We start from the raw sequence: 19,161 nt of genomic DNA on the forward strand, positions 1-19,161 counted from the left end.
ACCCCCACCTCATCCGGGACCCTCAGGGGACATCCCTCCTGGTCTCCACCATGTCTAAGTGCCTGCCCAAGTCAGCGTCCTTCCATCTTGGGGCTGGTCTCCTCTGCGCCATTGTTGCGAGCCGTCTGGAGTTGGCTGAGCAAGTGCAGCTTAAGTGCTGCTTGATCTTGTTAACGGGGGGCTGGTGAGTGTGGTCCCGGCGAATCAGCTGGCGAGCCTTCATTTGCGGCGAGAAGCCTGTGAGATCGCATTAAGTGGACAAATTAACATTGAGTTGCGTTGCCGGCCTCACTGAGCAGAGCGCTGGGAATCTTGCGACAATTCCCGTTCACTACCACACTTAGAATTCTGGAGAATTGCGCCCTTGGATAATAATGGTCGAGGTTCCAACTTTCCTTCCATCATATGATTGACTAGGAATCTCTCCCATTCTTACCGTCTGTCATTGGTGTGTGCTGAAAGGAGTTGCAGGTTGATACTCGACCTGTTTGTCCACATATGAATGCACTTTCCTTGGCCATCAAGTTCTGCAATGGGGCTTAAACCGAGAGCATCTGACTTCAAGGCAAAGATGCTAACCCCTACACCGCAAGACCTTCCAGCATCGATGTAAGACATCTTAATTAAACAGAAGAAAATGTTAATTTTCAATGTTTATTGCAGAATAGCATTCCAAATTTAAAAAGAGATGTTATACACAAACATACTGGATTGTACTTTCTGTTTTACAAGATGCCGACAAGGTTGCTTACCTGACGGGACTCAACTCTGCAGATTTGCTAAAGGCTTTATGTTATCCCAGAGTGAAGGTTGGCAATGAATTTGTGACCAAAGGTCAAACTGTTCAACAGGTATTCTTTTCAATGAGGTTACTAAAATAACATGTGTGTCAACATTTAATACATTTGATTTGGGCTGCTGCTTTTGGCTAAAATTTACATTTTGTTCTTTAAGGTCTACAACTCAGTTGGCGCCCTTGCCAAATCAATTTTTGAGAAAATGTTCTTGTGGATGGTTGTCCGTATCAATCAGCAATTGGACACAAAACAGGCCAGACAGTTCTTCATTGGTGTGCTGGATATTGCTGGATTCGAAATTTTTGATGTAAGAATCAGAAACATAAATATCAACAAAATAAATTATTGAAACTTTACATCACTAAAAACACAACCTAACAATTAAATAAAACATTAATTTTCTCTATATATTCAGTTCAACAGCTTGGAACAGTTATGTATCAATTTCACCAATGAGAAATTGCAGCAGTTCTTCAACCACCACATGTTTGTTCTGGAACAAGAGGAGTACAAGAAGGAAGGAATTGAATGGGAATTCATTGACTTTGGGATGGATCTGGCTGCTTGCATTGAACTCATTGAAAAGGTCAGCAATATCATGCAAGGCATGAACTAGAACTGAAATACATTTATATAGGCACCATTTTATTGGTTTCAGTGTCTCTGTGTCAACGATCTTTGTAATTTCCCCAGCCTATGGGTATCTTCTCAATCCTGGAAGAGGAGTGCATGTTCCCCAAGGCCTCAGATACGACTTTCAAGAATAAGTTGTACGATCAGCATCTTGGTAAGTCAAACAACTTCCAGAAACCCAGACCTGTCAAAGGAAAGGCTGAAGCTCACTTCTCACTGGTCCATTATGCTGGCACTGTGGATTACAATGTTACTGGTTGGCTGGACAAGAACAAGGATCCCCTGAATGAAACTGTAATTGGACTCTTCCAGAAATCATCAGTGAAACTATTGGCTCATCTCTACTTTGTAACGGCTGAAGGTAAATTTCTAATACACTCATATATTGATATTGCTTTTCGTTCACATTGTATCTCCCATTTCCTTATCAGCTTAGAACAAACTAATTTGTTGCTTCGTTGTAGCTGAAGCCGCCAGCAAGAAAGGTGGAAAAAAGAAGGGCTCTTCCTTCCAGACTGTATCTGCTCTGTTTAGGGTATGATTTTCTCTAACATACATATTTACAATAATTTTTACAATAGTTTTAATAAAATGGAGTCAGCTAACAACACACTGATTGTGTCAAGAATGATCAATAAGTCTGTCAGTCAGTCTTGTATTATTGTTATAAATACCATGGGACAAAACTGGAAATCAAATTACTTTCTTGTTCACCTCACAGGAAAACTTAGGCAAGCTGATGGCTAACTTGAGAACCACACATCCACACTTTGTGCGTTGTCTAATCCCCAATGAGACAAAGACACCAGGCAAGTCTGATTCCCTACTTCTACACACTGAAATTATATTTTGTTTTCTTATGCAGAAAATACATCACCTGTAAAATTTGTAATGGTTGCAAACACCTGTTTTTGAAATGGGCAATAGGTCATGACGAGGCTCAACCTCCTTATCCTGTTGATGATTATTATGTCACATCCATCAGGTGCGATGGAGAACGCTCTTGTCATACACCAGCTGAGGTGCAATGGTGTGCTGGAGGGTATCAGAATCTGCAGAAAGGGATTTCCAAGCAGGATCGTCTATGCTGACTTCAAGCAAAGGTAATTAATCTCAAAAACTCTACATCAGTTTTTGGTGCATCAAAATGATGAGTACATTATGAGAGGAAACTAATGTACAGATATCTTTAATATAACAGATACAGGGTTCTTAATGCGAGTGCCATTCCTGAAGGCCAGTTCATTGATAGCAAAAAAGCTTCTGAAAAACTGCTGGGATCCATTGATGTCGATCATACACAGTATAAATTTGGACACACTAAGGTAAGAGTACTTTAAACTTAACTTTATTAGTATGAAATGATGGGATGATGAAACTTAACAATGTTGTCCCCCAAGGGAAACCCAGTTTTCAATTTAGTTTGAGAATCACCCCAGTCCGCACCACGCACACACAACTATCTAATGCATGGACAACACATTGGTAAAAATTGGAAATGGCAGGGTAAATTATTTTCCAGTGTCCAATATGCAATCCTGTAAGTAGTAACTTACTTTACATGTTGTAAATTTATTTTAAAAATGTAAACTTGTCCTTTTTATTTAAGGTGTTCTTCAAGGCTGGCCTCTTGGGTACACTTGAAGAGATGAGAGATGACAAGTTGGCGCAACTCGTTACCCGCACACAAGCTATGTGCCGTGGATTCTTAATGCGAGTTGAATTTAAGAGAATGATGGAAAGGAGGTAAACATTGTCACATGTGAACATCAAAAAAGTAAATTTGTCAGTAAAAAATCTTTTATATAATACCACATGAGTTTCTTCTGATACAAAATCTATAGAAGGATGCTTATAAACTGTGTTCTTCTGTCTAACTGTGTTCTTCAGGGAAGCACTGTACACTCTACAGTACAACATTCGTGCATTCACAAACGTCAAACACTGGCCATGGATGCAATTGTATTTCAAGATCAAACCTCTTCTGAGGAGTGCGGAAACTGAGAAGGAAATGGCAAATATGAAAGATGAGTTTGAGAAAACTAAGGAGGCACTTGCCAAATCTGAAGCACGAAGGAAGGCATTAGAAGAGAAAATGGTGGCTCTTGTACAGGAAAAGAATGATCTACAACTCCAAGTCCAATCGGTATCAACGTTCAAAGTCCTAATAGAATAAATTCTGTTGATAATTTGGGGTGAGGAAGGTGTTAAAAATTTACCCCGGAGTAATTCATAGTGTCCTTTTTCTGCAGGAAGGTGAAACTCTAGCAGATGCAGAAGAAAGATGTGAAGGATTGATTAAAAATAAAATTCAACTGGAGGCAAAAGTGAAAGAAGCTAATGAAAGATTAGAAGATGAAGAAGAGATAAATGCTGAACTCACAGCTAAGAAGAGAAAACTGGAGGATGAGTGTTCAGAACTGAAGAAAGATATTGATGACTTGGAGCTCACTTTAGCGAAAGTTGAAAAAGAAAAACATGCCACTGAGAACAAGGTATATATCAGTGATTTTTAAAATTTATAGTACATCTATGACACAGAGCAGAATGTTCATATCTGTTGATTACATTTTATGAAATTTTCTCTGTGCTTTATTTTTGATGAACACAGGTTAAAAACCTCACTGAAGAGATGGCTTCTCTTGATGAAAGCATTGCTAAAGTAACTAAGGAAAAGAAAGCTCTCCAAGAGGCCCATCAGCAGACACTAGATGATCTTCAGGCAGAGGAAGACAAAGTCAACACTCTGACCAAAACAAAAACTAAGCTGGAGCAACAAGTTGATGATGTAAGTATACTTAAATACAACAAGGTCAAATGGATTTGAGGATACTGAAATTATTTGATGAAAATTCTACTAAAAGTAATTTTTTTCCTTAAAAAGCTTGAAGGTTCTCTGGAGCAGGAGAAAAAACTTCGCATGGATCTTGAACGCACTAAGAGAAAGTTTGAAGGTGACTTGAAGCTGTCACACGAAACCATAATGGATTTGGAAAATGATAGGCAGCAACTGGATGAGAAGCTGAAAAAGTCAGTATTTATCTTATTTTTTGTGCACATTCCTTTGCTGGAATACTTAATCCATCTGTTCTATTGATTAGATTATTGATGACATTGACACATCATTCAGGGTATTTCCAGTGATTAGCATGATCTTATGAAACGTTAGTCATTGAAACATTCGTCACCAATCTAGTGTATGTAGGCTAGTGTCACTGTTCAAACAAGAGGACCCTTCGTTGGGAGTAATGTGTTGTTAAATCAAGAATAAAGGTTGCATTTTAAATACTCACTAGTCTCAGCATGTCAGCGGAAACTGATTTGTACTGAGTTCATTACTAATACCGCAACTTGGGAATTGAGTGATTTAGCTCAATTTTTCATTCATTATTAAAGGAAGGAATTTGAGATCAGCCAACTTCTAAGCAAAGTTGAAGATGAGCAGGCTTTGGCGTCACAGCTGCAGAAAAAGATCAAAGAATTACAGGTAATTTATACATCCAGTAAAATTTGTGCATGAACTGATGTTACTTGTCCTGAAATTATAATCAATGCATATTCATCTTAAGGCTCGTATTGAAGAACTTGAAGAAGAAATTGAAGCTGAACGTGCCTCTCGTGCCAAGACTGAGAAGCAGAGATCTGATCTTTCCCGGGAACTTGAAGAAATCAGTGAACGACTAGAAGAAGCTGGAGGTGCAACTTCAGCACAGATTGAAATGAACAAAAAACGAGAAGCAGAATTTCAGAAGATGCGCCGCGATCTGGAAGAATCCACCCTACAGCATGAAGCCACGGCTGCTGCTCTTCGTAAGAAGCAGGCTGATAGTGTGGCAGAGCTTGGGGAACAAATCGACAATCTGCAACGTGTGAAACAGAAACTTGAGAAGGAAAAGAGTGAGTTGAAGATGGAAACTGATGACCTTGCTAGCAATATGGAAACTGTGTCCAAAAATAAGGTATGATTCTGAATGTTGCTGGACCTTACTCTTTCCGATAATTATGCTTTTTAAAAAAAACTAATTTTATGCCAAACCAAAGCATACAAGACGCATGGGGCTGGATTCTCCATATGGGATGCCTGAAGCGCGCTTCCTGCTGGGACGGAGAATCGGGCATCGGGGGAAAATCTAGATAGGCCACCGCTAGCGCTTGACCACACGCAAGCAGGAGGATATAAAGGAATGCAAATAGATCTTAATGACCCATCTGCATCCATTTAGCAGGCATGATACCCTATTTTCCGGCCACTTGTGATCCTCCGGTCCGCTGGGCTGGGAATCACATGGGTATCAACTCTGGTATTTACCAGCATGACTAAGAGGGGTAGCTCCTTAGGTGAGTTGCCCCAAAGGCCATCCGAGGGCCACCCACCGCCTACAATGTACTAACTTTCCACCCATCCTCTACCAGGCCCTCCCCACAGACCTCCTCAATATGGAGACCCTCCCCCTGGGACGCCCTAACTAAGTAAACCCCCCTAGGGATCCCCTTAATAAGAAGACCCCAACCAGGGAGCCTCTAACTGAAGGACCCCCCCAGAAATCCCCTAATTGGAGGAAACCCCCAAAGAGACTTTCTAGCTGAAGGGACCCCCACAGATACCCCCTAACTGAAGGAAACCTCCACAGAGACCCCCTACCTAAATGGAACCATCACAGAGACCTCCTGACTAAAGGGAAGGGGTCCCTGTCTGGAAGCTAGAAAGCAGTCCAGACAGGGGTAGTGGGAAATGGTACAGCTGTAACACTTACCCTGAAGCTCCACATGCCCATTCCTCGAAGCAGAACATCTGTGACCTGTGTTTCAACCCCTCAGATCCATTAGCTCCAAGCAATTCATTTCTTTCTAGTAGTGGGCTGTGATTGACAGCTTCCACAAATCAACTACAGCTTTGATTCATTCATCCCCCTTCATGGATGAGTTACTTTGTGGTGAAATCCCAATGTTCACAAACATCAACCACATCAAAGAGAGGTAAGTGCATTCCAATTAATAAGTGCGTTCTAATCGCTCGAGCGTGTGATTGGAATGCATTTATTGTTCTTTGATGTGGTTGATATTTGTATGTGGCAGTTTGCTATCATGCCACACACTCATAATGGCAGCTCAATAGCGGAATTCCCTTGGGAATCCCTTGTGTTCCTTGTCAAGCATGAATTTGCATGGCAAGGGATATGGAATTGCTTCACGATATGCGTCCCAGGGGGAACGTAAGTCAGTTGCAATTCCCTCCGGCGGGAGAACCATAGCCTCCCAAACGGAGAATCTCTTGCATAATCTTTCAAAAACATAACACAATGCACACAATTTGACATTCTTTCCCCTTTTCCCCCCCTTAACACCCCCCACCAACAACCCATCCCCCCTCCCCCCACCCACCCGTTGGCGAAAAACAAGTCCTTGAATAGGGACAAGAACATCCTCCATCTTACGAAGAACCCCTAATTTTGAACCTCTGAGAGCGAACTTAATTTTTTCCAACTTAAGGAACTTCACCATTTCCCTCAGCCAACTCCCCCATTTCCATCAGTGGCTCCACTGACCTCTACCCCAGTAGAATTCACCACCAGGTAATCAGAGTGGCGTAGGCCGCAACATTGGTCCCCCCTCACTTCCAGTAGCACCGGCACTCCAAGATTCCACAGATCGCCACCAGCAGGCATGGCAACATCTTCATCCCCACGATTTCTGCAATGCTACAAAAATCGGGCGCCCAAACCCTTGTAATCTCAGACATGACAAAAACATATGGACATGATTTGCTGGCCCCCCTCCACATCCCTCGTACTTATCCTCTATGTCTGGGAAGAACCTGTTCATACGAGTCATATGAACCTTATGCACCACTTTAAACTGTACCAGGCTCATCCCAGCACAGGATGATGTTGCATTCACCCAGTGCATAATTTCACACCAAACACCCTTCCCCATCTCAATTCCATTCTCAGCCCTTCCTCACACTTCCACTTCATCTCCTCAGTTGGAGCCTTCTCCGTGTCCACCAGCCATCCATAAATGTCCGCAATCTTCCCATCTCCCAGCTCCCTGTGTTAACAAACTATCCAGCAAGGTATTCTCCGGCAGTTGAGGGAATGAGGGTAGCTCCTTCTGCACAAAGTACTGCATCTGTATATACCTGAACAAACTCCACATCATCCCAATTGGGCGCGTAGACATTTTCCAACACAACTGGACTCCCTCCAAGTCCCCGCTTACCATTACATACTAACCCATTGGGTCCCGTACCTTGCTGGCCACCACAAACGCCACTCTTTTGCTAAATAGAAACACAACCCCTTTCGACTTGGAATCAAACCCCAAGTTAAAAGTCTGTCTCACCCATCCCTTTCTCAGCCTCACCTGATCCTTCATCTGCAGATGCTTCTCCTGCAGAAAAACTATCTCTGCATTTAAACGTTTCGGGTGTGCAAACACTCACGATCAATTCACCGGACCATTCAACCCTTGCACATTCCAAGTCACTATCCTTACCGGGGGTTTCTGACCACCCCTCCCTTCGAATTCACCATCCCAATCAATCACAAAACTATCCCTACCTCCAATCCCCTTTCTTGCCCAGGCCCACTCAAAATGGCCACCCCTCCGCTCTCCCCTGCCTCCACTCGACAAGCTACCTGCGATTCCTTTAATTATGCTTAATAATTGTTGTCTGTTTGGTTTCACACTTTTTGAATGTTCTACATATTGGCTTTAGGCAAACCTTGAGAAAGTGGCCCGGACTCTTGAGGACCAGGTCAGTGAACTAAAGACCAAACATGATGAGCATCAGCGTTTGATCAACGATTTATCAACTCACAAAGCACGTCTTGGAACAGAAAACGGTATTTATTGATTGCATAACCATTTATTTTTTGGTGCCTACAAAATATAACATCATTTTACAATTTGTTTGCTTGGACTCACTTCTGATTTGCAGGTGAATTGAGCCGCCAATTAGAGGAGAAAGAATCTTTGGTATCTCAGCTAACAAGAGGCAAACAAGCATACACACAACAGATTGAGGAGCTCAAGAGACAGCTGGAGGAAGAAACAAAGGTACCAGAATAATTTAAGTAACTAATTCATATTAGCTTTATAAAGAAAATATTATATAATTAATTAAAATTGTCCAATGTGCAACATTATAAAATATTACATTTTGTGATTTAATTGTTCAGTAATTGACCTCATATGCTACCATTGCAAGTGGCAATATTTCTAGTCATGGTGTCAAGGAGCAAAGTATCACAATTTATTTACGCAGTAATGATCACAGGTATATTAACTATTATTTCATCATTCAATTTGGTAATTATTTCAGGCTAAGGGTGCCTTGGCACATGCTCTGCAGTCTTCCCGCCATGACTGTGATTTGCTCCGTGAGCAATATGAAGAGGAACAGGAGGCAAAGGCCGAGCTCCAACGTGGCATGTCCAAGGCCAACAGCGAAGTTGCTCAGTGGAGAACAAAATATGAAACTGATGCAATTCAACGCACAGAGGAATTGGAGGAGGCCAAGTATGTTATAATGAAAATTTGGTTTCCTACAAAATTCTGTTTGAGATGGTGTTATTACAACATCTTTGGTTTTGTAATTTCAGGAAAAAGCTTGCTCAGCGTCTGCAGGATGCAGAAGAGCACATTGAGGCTGTGAACTCCAAATGTGCTTCACTGGAAAAGACAAAACAGAGATTGCTAAATGAAGTGGAGGATCTTATGATAGATGTGGAAAGGGCAAACTCAGCAGCAGCAGCTCTTGACAAGAAACAGAAGAACTTTGATAAGGTAAGCGTTTGTTTATTACTGTTTCTCATTCTCTGTCATTCTATTTATAGTACCAATTTTGTATTAATGTTAAGTAAATTCAGCTGTGGATAGATACAGTATTGACACAATGGGCAGAATTTTCTGGCCATTCATGCTGGCAGGGCCTTGTGATTCCGCTGACGGTGCACCCCACGGCGGTGAGGGGTGCATTCAATGGGAAACTCGGTTAACAATGGCGGGACCAGAAGATCCACTGATGAGCTGCACTCCACCACTGCAGAACATGTCGCGAAGGGGGAGGAAAATACCACCCATTATATCTCTTTGTTAGGATTAGGCTGGATTTTTGAATGGACAGAACCCTTCGGGAAACCATCTAATAACATTTAAGGTTCACAACTGCTGGAGTAATTCTTTCTCCCAATAATGCTGTGAATGGGGTCTAAATCAAAATGTTCAAGCCTGAAATCGATAATTATCAGGATTGTGTCAGGAAGGAGATATATGAAGTTGAGGCACATGGTCAGTCATGACCTAAGAAGATAGCAAAACAAACACAAGGAGCTGAAATATCTACTTCTCTTCCATATTTTATAAACAAGTTTTAAATGCACTCAAAATATATATTGCCTGGATTTTTAAAAATATAGTGCTCAACCTTTTTAGTGTCATAAGAAAGCGAATACCATCCATTGATCTGCGTAATAAAATATAATCGTTCAGAAGTAGACCTTTGCCCTTCTGTTTAAACGTGCATGCATTAAGTTTATTGCGACAGGCAGACTGAGTTGCATCCCAAAGTTTAGTTCTAGTCTTGCAATCTGCACTCCATATTCCCCAACTATCATCTCATATCAGCATTGGGACTACATTCTCAAACTACATTTGTACCTTTTCCAATTGTCCACCACAGATCCTGGCAGACTGGAAACAGAAATTTGAGGAAAACCAGGCTGAACTGGAAGCAGCCCAGAAGGAGTCCCGCAGTCTGAGTACTGAGCTCTTCAAGATGAAGAATGCATATGAGGAGTCTCTGGATCAACTTGAAACTCTTAAACGAGAAAACAAGAATCTGCAGCGTAAGTCGTAAACTTTTCTTATCATTTTAAGCATTTGAGAATTTTAATATTAATACATTTCACATATTTGCATTGCTGTTAAAATCTATAGTAAAATGCCATTCTTGCCTTTTGTGCTTTGCACTTTTAAGGAATCAGTCACATATCATGGGTGCATAAAATATACATAGAAAATAGAAGCAGAAGGCCAGTCGGCCCTTCAAGCTTGTCCGTCATTCATTATGATCATGGCTGATGATCAAATTCAATACCCTGATCCTGCCTCCCCCACATATCCTTTGATCCCTTTAGCCCCAAGAGCTTTATCTAATTCTTTCTTGAAATTACACAACGTTTTCACGTCAATTACTTTTTGTGGTAGTGAATTCCACAGATTCACCACTCTCTGGGTGAAGTAACCTTTCCTCACCCCAGTCCTTACTGCTTATCCTTAAACTATGACCCCTAGTTCTGGACTCCCCCACCATCGGGAACATTCTTTCAGAATTTACCATGTCTAATTCTGTTAGAAGTTTGTAAGTTTCTATGAGATCCGTCTCACCCTTCTAAACTCCAATGAATATAATCCTAACCAACTTAGTCTCTCCTCATATGACAGTCCCGCCATACCAGGAATCAGCCTGGTAAACCTTTGCTGCACTCCCTCCATGGCAAGAACATCCTTCCTCAGACAAGGACACCAAAACTGCACACAATGCTACAGGTGTGGCCTTACCAATGCCCTATACAATTGCAATAAAACATCCCTATTCCTCTCGCTATGAAGGCCAACATACCAATTGCCTTCTTTACTGCCTGTGTACCTGCGCATATACTTTCAACGACTGATGCATGAGGATACCAAGGGCTTACTGAGTACCACCTCTCTCAATTTACACCCATTCAAATAATAATCTGCATTCCTATTTTTGCTACCAAGTGGATAACCTCACATTTATCTACATTTTACTGCATCTGCCATACATATGCCCACTGTCCAAATCCCATTGAAGCATCTCTGCATCCTCTTCAAAGTTGACTCTCCCACCCAACTTTGTATCATCTCCAAATTTAGGGATAATATATTTAGTCCCCTTGCCCAAATCATTAATATATGTGAACAGTTGGGGTCCTAGCAGAGATCCCTGTGGTACCCCATTAGTCACTGCCTGCCAATCAGAAAAAGATCCATTTATTCCAACTTTTTGCTTCCTGTCTGTTTTTTAAAAAAAAATTTATTCTCCTTTTTCACATTTTCTCCCACATTTACATCCATCAACAATAAACAATAATCAGCAAGATATGTCAGTCCCCATAATAACAACGATCCCATCTACCCACCAACCCCCAAACCTCAACCCGCATGTTTACATAAACAAATGACAAAAAGGAATCAGGGATTACCCGTAGGCACCCTTAATCTTACACAGCTCCCCCCCCCCCCCCCCCCCCAAGGTCTCCAGCTCCTCCCGCCCACTGCCTCTTGTAAAACTCCTCCTCCCAACCTCGGTTCCTTCCCCCCAACATTCCACCCCGGCTAGACCACTCGGACCCTGTTCTGCCAGGCTCCGATGGCCGCAGCCCCTCCCCCCACCTCACTCCCGTTCACTGGCCGGCTTAAACCGGCCAGCGTGGAGGCCCCCGCCCGGGTCCCTTTCCCACTTGCCCGGCCCTAGGAAAGCCCAAAGATCCCCTTTTAGCACACAAACCCCGCATATCCACCTACACGCCAAAGAACCCTCATTTCGAGTGAAAGTCCCGTCCCTTCCCTTGTCCATATATATAGCACAATGGCTCCTTCAGTCTCTACACCCGCACGCAGTAATACAAAAAAGAAGAAAATACAGTCATGAGGTTACATCGGCACATGGCCATTCCTCAATTTGTCAGTTCTGCCACAGTCCTTCTGCTGTCGCAAACTCCTCCGCTGCTTCCGCCGTACAAAATAAAAGTCCCTGAGCTTGTAAGTCGCCCTCAGCTTCGCTGGATATACAATGCCACACCGCACCTTGCTAATGTACAGTGCCCTCTTCACCCAGTTGAAGGCAGCCCGCCTCCTTGCCAGCTCCACCGTAAAGTCCTGGTATACACGTATACCAGCTCCAGCCCACTGCACCACCCGCTTCTGCTTGGCCCAGCTCAGGACCTTCTCCTTCACACTGTACCTACGGAATCACAGAGTCACTGCCCTTGGCGGCTCACTCGCCTTTGGTACAGGCCTCCACGACCGATGAGCCCGATCGAGTTCATATCGGGAGGGATCCTCCCCCTCCCCCACTAGTTTTGCCAGCATCGTGGCAAAATACTCAGTCGACTTCGGTCCTTCAACTCCTTCGGGCAGCCCCACAATCCTCAAATTCTGTCGCTTGGATCTGTTTTCCAGCTCCTCCATTTTTCCTCGCAGATCCTTGTTAGTGTCCAGCACCTTCCGCATCTCTTTCCCCATCGAGGCAAGTTGATCAGCGTGCTGCAATAACGTCTCCTCCACTTCCTTCAGCGCCTCCCCTTGCTCTCGCACCTCCACCACTGCGCTCGCCACCTCCGTCCTCACCGGGGAAACCGCTTCCTCCACCAGCACACTCAAAATCTCCCTCATCTCCTTCCTCACCGTCTCCATGCATTTCGCAATCTGCGCCAACTGCTTTTCAAATTCCGCAGCCATCACCTTAGTTATTTCTTCAGCCGTAAGCAGTGCGGCCTTCCCTGGTGCTCCAGCCTCCATTTTCCTTGGTGACCCCGCGGTGACCTTTCCACTCCCCGACGGACCTTCAGCTGTTTCTTTCCCGGCCGTTTTTTTGATCACCCTCGACATTTTTCTTTGGGTTTTTTTTCCCTCCTGTGTCTTCACTGTGCCTCCTCCGTGCCTTCTCCCTCCTTCTGCTGCCTCCATGGATCCTGGGACCGGGCTTAAAGCCCCGAAAATGCCGTTACCGAACGGGAGCCCTCCATTGTGCGGCTGCCTCCCGCCCGCCGTCACCGGAAGTCCTGCTTCCTGTCTGTTAACCAGCTTTTATATCCATCTCAACACACTACTCTCAGTCCCTTACACTTTAACTTTGCATAGTAATCTGCCATGTGAAATCTTGTTGAAAACGTTCTGAAAGTCCAAATGAACCACATCCACTGGGTCTCCCGAATCAACTCTACTAGTTACATCTTCAAAAAATTCCAGTAGATTTGTTAAGCATGATTTCCCTTTCATAAATCCATGCTGACTTTGTTTGATTATACCACTGCTTTCCAAATGCTGTGCTATGAAATTCCTGATAATGGATTCTAGCAACTTCCCTACTACCGACGTTATGCTCACTGGTCTGTAGTTCCCTGTTTTCTCTCAAATTCACTTTTTGAATAGTGGGGTTATATTAGCTATCCTCCAATCTGTTGGAACCATTCCAAAGTCCAAAGAATTTTGGAAAATTATCGCCAATGGATCTACTATTTCTAGAGCTACTTCTGAACATACTCTGGGCCTTATTAGTATATCCATATAATGGTCTGGTAATCCTAGTTTTATCAACACAAAATAGGTCTAATTTGAATTTTTTTTCATAAACCAGAGGAGATCGCTGATCTGACTGAGCACCTGGCTGAAAGCAGCAAGGCCCTGCATGAGATAGAAAAAGCAAAGAAGACTGCTGAGCAGGAGAAGAGTGAAATTCAGGCAGCACTGGAGGAAGCAGAGGTAAAACTAATAATTTAAAACAAATCTTTACACTATAGAAAATTAAATTTAAATTTAGAATAATAGTAATCATTTGAAAAATAACTCATTAAATGGTGTCTACTGAGTATAATTCATGGGTGACTTTTCCTAAGCATAGTTTTCTTTACATTTGGCTAACAGATAAACCAATGTATTTATACACAGTATTGTCAGTTATTACTGATTGGCATAACTTTGAACCAGGATTACTGTCTTTTACAATAATTTTTTCAAAAAGCACTTTTAAAACTCAAATGTTATAACTCATATTTTTGCATTTTGACATCAGGAAGCTAATATTCGACTGCAATCATGAATCAAAGAAACACAAAATCATACAATGGTTACTGCCCAGAAGAAAGCCATTTGGCCCATGTCAGCTCTCTGCAAGAGCAACTCAGCCAATCCCATTCTCACACCCTTTCCCTGTAGCCCTGCAAAGTTTTATCATCAGATAACTTGAAATGTTTTGGAAGCCACAACTGAATCTGTCCCCACCACACTCTCATGCAGGATATCCCAGACTCTAACCAGTCATTGCGTGAAAAATGTTTTTCCTTATGCCATCTTTGGATTATTTAGCCAGTCAACTCAAAATGGCGTCGTGGGCGGCACAGTGGCGCAGTGGTTAGCACTGCTGCCTCAGAGCGCTGAGGCCCTGGGTTCAATCCCAGCCCTGGGTCACTGTCCGTGTAGAATTTGCACATTCTCCCGGTGTCTGCGTGGGTCTCGCCCCCACAACCCAAAGATGTGCAGGGTAGGTGAATTGGCCATGCTAAATTGTCCCTTAATTGGAGAAAAAAAGAATTGGGTATTCTAAATTTTTTTTAAAAACTTAAAATGGTGTCCCTTCATTCTCTACCCTTCCTGCAATAGAAGTACCCTCTCCCTATCTACTCTGTCCATGAGCTTCATGTTTTTGAACACTCCTATTAAATCCCCTCTCAACCTTTTCTCCAATGAGAACTGCGCCAGCTTCTCCAATCTATCCATGTGACTGAAGTTCCTCATCTCTGGAACCATTCTTAAAACTCTTTTTTACATACACTCTAATGTCTTCACATCCTTCCTGAAGTTTGATGCCCAGAATTGACACAAGACTCCAACTGAGACCAAACCAGTGTCTTATAAAGGTTGAGCGTAACATCCTTGCTTCCATGCACAATGCTTCCGTTTATAAAGGCCAGCTTTGCACATGCCCTTTTAATTACTTTCTCAACCTGCCTGCTACCTTGAATGATTTATGCATATATACCCTAGGTCCCTCTGCTCCTGCACCTCTTTTAGAATTGTATCTTTTATATTGCCCTCCTCGTTCTTCCTACCAAAATGTATCATTTCACATTTTTCTACATTAAGTTTCATCTGCCACATGTTGCCCCCCCCTCCTTCTACGAGTCTGTCCGTGTCCCCTTGAAGTCTATCACTATCCTCCACACAGTTCACAATACTTCCAAGTTTCATGTCATGTTATGTGACATTTTATCAGCCAACATTTGGAAATCCCTGCACAGCACATCAACCCCATTACTCTCATGAACCTGCAAACTCCAAGCAAAACCTCTTCACGTTTCTTACACATGGAGGCGGCACGGTTGCACAGTGATTAGCACTGCTGTTTCACAGCGCCAAGGACCCGAGTTCGATCCCCGCCACGGGTCACAATCCGTGTGGAATTTGCACATTCTCCCCGTGTCTACGTGGGTCTCACCTGCATCTGACCTACATCTGATCTGGTCCTGGTGACTGACCAACTTTAAGTACAGCCAGCTTTCTTCAGTAGTTGATCATCAAGTAACCTCTACACACAAAGGGTTGTAGAAGTTTGGAAATCTCTTCTGTAAATAGATGCTTGATCAATAGTTCATTTTAAATCTGAAATTGTTAGATATTTGTGAACGAAATGTTGTAAGGGATATGGGGCAAAGACAGATATATGGAGTTAAGTCGCAGATCAGTCATCATCTCATTGAATGGCAGAACATGTTCCAGGGACTAAATGACTTACTCCATTTCCTATATTTCTATGTTTCAACAATGTAATAGTCTAGAAGAATACATGAAATTAATGCACACTATCATCATTGAGAGTACAAGCAGCTTTTATGACTATAATGTGTGAAATGTTGAAAAATTATAGGCTTCTCTGGAACATGAAGAGAGCAAGATCCTCCGCATTCAGCTAGAAATGAACCAAATAAAATCTGAAATTGATAGGAAAATTGCAGAGAAAGATGAGGAGATTGACCAGTTGAAGAGGAACCACCAGAGGGTTGTAGAAACAATGCAAAGTGCCTTGGACTCAGAAATCAGGAGCAGAAATGATGCTTTAAGAATCAAAAAGAAAATGGAAGGAGATCTGAATGAAATGGAGATTCAGTTGGGACATGCGAACCGTCAGGCTTCTGAAGCTCAGAAACATCTCAGAAACCTGCAGGGTCAATTAAAGGTCTGTTTAATAGAACATTTATCTTTGATTTATTGTTAATTTTAATCTACTTCTAAATATTGTGCAATCTACTGTCAATAAAGTAAATATAATGCATTTATCTATGACCTAACCAGCAATTTTAGGATAAAGTACTTAAGATTTTACTAAAACAAACAAATTATTCTAATTTATAATATAAATATTACAGTTTACTGCGACACATGCTTTCAATATATTTCTGCCATCCAAATAGGATACCCAGTTACATTTGGATGATGCTCTCAGAAGCCAGGAAGATTTGAAGGAGCAATTGGCCATGGTTGAGCGCAGAAGTGGCTTGCAGCAGGCTGAGATTGAAGAAATAAGAGCAGCATTGGAACAGACAGATAGATCTCGCAAAATTGCTGAACAAGAGCTGGTTGATGTCACTGAGAGAGTACAGCTGCTGCACTCACAGGTTTGTACAGACACTAATGCAAGTTTGAACCTGGGAAGGGTGCGGCTGAGGCCTAAGTTTGCTGAGGAAGCTGACAGGCCTGGACGAGGTAATTCTGTTGAAATTAATGGCAGGACCTCATTAACAGTGTTAGATCCATTTCCTATCTGGAACCCGATTAACTAGGCAACCTGGCTGGCTGGTGTGAAGGAACATCAGTAACAGGAGACTGCAGCATATGCCAACCTTTCATGTCTAATTCCCAAATTCTGGAAAACCCAAAGTAAATTTTAAATTGGATTTCCATTTGCTCAGTGTGGTGGTATGTATTAGGGGTAATACGGTACACCATAAATGCCGAGAAGCTATTGGAGGACAGATGCTGGGTCCCGATTGGATCTGCCGCCTACTGGGCTCCACCCAGATAGGCGGAGTATAAGAACCCGGTTTACTCCCCGCAGCTGCATTCTGTGACTGAGTTGCTGGGGAACAAGTCTGAACAAGTCTGCTCAATAAAGCCTCAATTGAACTTCTCTACGTCTCGCCTAGTGTGTGATCGATGGTGCTACACTCAGTCATGGGGCTTAATATTGAGGAAACAGTCTGTTATTTTTGCAATTTAAAAATCCTATGAACATGTTCTTACAAACTGATGTCTCCTGCAGAACACAAGTCTCATCAACACCAAAAAGAAGCTGGATGCTGACCTGAATCATCTTCAAACTGAAATGGAGGAAATAATTCAGGAATCGAGAAATGCCGAAGAAAAAGCAAAGAAGGCTATCACAGATGTAAGCCGCAAGTTAACTTCTTTGTTAATATTTTCACAAATGATTTGTCACACTTCAATGACTTTGTTGGTACCATTTCAAGTTTGAGCTTGAATAATTATTTGCCCCTTTACCTCACGGCTCTAAGGCTGCCATGATGGCTGAAGAGTTGAAGAAGGAACAGGATACCAGTGCTCACCTTGAACGAATGAAGAAGAATCTCGAGGTGACGGTGAAGGACCTGCAGCATCGCCTTGATGAGGCTGAGCAGCTCGCAATGAAAGGAGGAAAGAAACAGCTCCAGAAACTGGAGGCTCGGGTAAGCAGCACGATTGTACTGTCACATGATGCTTGATAAAGTTTGTGAATACGTTGAGGCTTTGGCTACAAAATGAGAATCATAATAATTTTGCAGCAGTATGAATCTTGTGTGCATGTAAAATAATAAATGCCATCTGGTGATTCGTTTAGGTGCGTGAGCTGGAAAATGAACTGGAAGGTGAACAGAAACGGAGTGCTGATGCTGTCAAAGGTGTTCGCAAATATGAAAGAAGAGTCAAGGAACTGACTTATCAGGTATTTACAAGCTTATCATTTGGAGAGGGAACATCATTGTGGGAACCGGTAGTCATCATTAATTTCACAAAGTATCAATATAACTGTTGCCTCTTTTGCATTATTTACAGTCTGAGGAAGACAGGAAAAATGTTTTGAGATTGCAGGACTTAGTTGACAAGCTGCAGATGAAAGTTAAGGCTTACAAGAGGCAATGTGAGGAGACTGTAAGTAACCGAGGATTTTGTTGCATTTATTCTTCGAAATGCTTTTTGATAATTATTTCATGAAGTTGAGTTTAGACTTCAAATATTTGAGCTTTCTTTCTGTAGTATAAGATCATCAAATACTCATGCAATCTACCCTAAAGGCAAGTCAGGAACATCAAAAATCTGTTTATACACAAATCATAGTAGATCATTTAGTTTAACAGGCCATCTCTTTTCACTGATTTATGTATCGTACCCTGTTTGATAAGAACATATTCAGTTTTGTAAACTTCAATCCATTTACTTAGGATCCAAATCCAGAACTAAGGTACAGAATCATCGCTGTCATTATTAACTGAATTGTCAAATTCATGAAAACTTTCTCGAAATAAGATACCCCAAAAATGCACTCAGCATATTAATTAATTTTTATTATTATTTTTTTTTTAATTAAAAAATTTAGAGTACCCAATTATTTTTTTTTCCAATTAAGGGGCAATTTAGCGTGGCCAATCCACCTACCCTGCACATCATTGGGTTGTGGGGGTGAAACCCAAGCAGACACGGGGAGAATGTGCAAACTTCACACGGACATTGACCAAGGGCCGGGATCGAACCCGGGTCCTCGGCACTGTGAAACAGCAGTGCTAACCACTGCGCAACCGTGCTGCCTCCATGTGTAAGAAACTTGATGAGGTTTTGCTAACCACTATGCTACACGCCACCCTGATTTTTATTATTATTAATTGGATGTGGGTGTGACTGGCTCCTTCAGTGGTTATTGCGCATCCTAATT

The 19,161-nt window shown here is 42.3% G+C and overlaps 1 protein-coding gene and 1 long non-coding RNA gene across 2 annotated transcripts in view; one reads left to right on the plus strand and one right to left on the minus strand.

The window, feature by feature from the left end:
- Window positions 1-19,161, minus strand: part of LOC140395395 (uncharacterized) — an 83,943-nt gene that overhangs the window by 43,189 nt on the left and 21,593 nt on the right. Inside the window, exon 2 of the long non-coding RNA XR_011936172.1 lies at window positions 437-618. This is a non-coding gene — a long non-coding RNA (uncharacterized lncRNA). The remainder of the gene's footprint in view (window positions 1-436; window positions 619-19,161) is intronic.
- Window positions 1-19,161, plus strand: part of LOC140395393 (myosin-4) — a 32,598-nt gene that overhangs the window by 9,023 nt on the left and 4,414 nt on the right. Inside the window, exons 13-39 of the mRNA XM_072483101.1 lie at window positions 733-851; window positions 955-1,104; window positions 1,213-1,383; window positions 1,491-1,791; window positions 1,895-1,965; window positions 2,152-2,239; window positions 2,416-2,533; window positions 2,632-2,755; window positions 3,040-3,176; window positions 3,321-3,576; window positions 3,683-3,925; window positions 4,042-4,218; window positions 4,315-4,460; window positions 4,827-4,917; window positions 5,000-5,389; window positions 8,149-8,275; window positions 8,371-8,489; window positions 8,755-8,951; window positions 9,035-9,218; window positions 10,114-10,279; window positions 13,819-13,943; window positions 16,105-16,413; window positions 16,649-16,852; window positions 17,497-17,622; window positions 17,750-17,920; window positions 18,073-18,177; window positions 18,288-18,383. Coding sequence (XP_072339202.1) covers window positions 733-851; window positions 955-1,104; window positions 1,213-1,383; window positions 1,491-1,791; window positions 1,895-1,965; window positions 2,152-2,239; window positions 2,416-2,533; window positions 2,632-2,755; window positions 3,040-3,176; window positions 3,321-3,576; window positions 3,683-3,925; window positions 4,042-4,218; window positions 4,315-4,460; window positions 4,827-4,917; window positions 5,000-5,389; window positions 8,149-8,275; window positions 8,371-8,489; window positions 8,755-8,951; window positions 9,035-9,218; window positions 10,114-10,279; window positions 13,819-13,943; window positions 16,105-16,413; window positions 16,649-16,852; window positions 17,497-17,622; window positions 17,750-17,920; window positions 18,073-18,177; window positions 18,288-18,383 — 4,511 coding nt within the window. The remainder of the gene's footprint in view (window positions 1-732; window positions 852-954; window positions 1,105-1,212; window positions 1,384-1,490; window positions 1,792-1,894; window positions 1,966-2,151; window positions 2,240-2,415; window positions 2,534-2,631; window positions 2,756-3,039; window positions 3,177-3,320; window positions 3,577-3,682; window positions 3,926-4,041; window positions 4,219-4,314; window positions 4,461-4,826; window positions 4,918-4,999; window positions 5,390-8,148; window positions 8,276-8,370; window positions 8,490-8,754; window positions 8,952-9,034; window positions 9,219-10,113; window positions 10,280-13,818; window positions 13,944-16,104; window positions 16,414-16,648; window positions 16,853-17,496; window positions 17,623-17,749; window positions 17,921-18,072; window positions 18,178-18,287; window positions 18,384-19,161) is intronic.

Source organism: Scyliorhinus torazame, chromosome 18, assembly GCF_047496885.1.
Source record: "Scyliorhinus torazame isolate Kashiwa2021f chromosome 18, sScyTor2.1, whole genome shotgun sequence".
NCBI classification, from domain to species: Eukaryota; Metazoa; Chordata; class Chondrichthyes; order Carcharhiniformes; family Scyliorhinidae; genus Scyliorhinus; species Scyliorhinus torazame.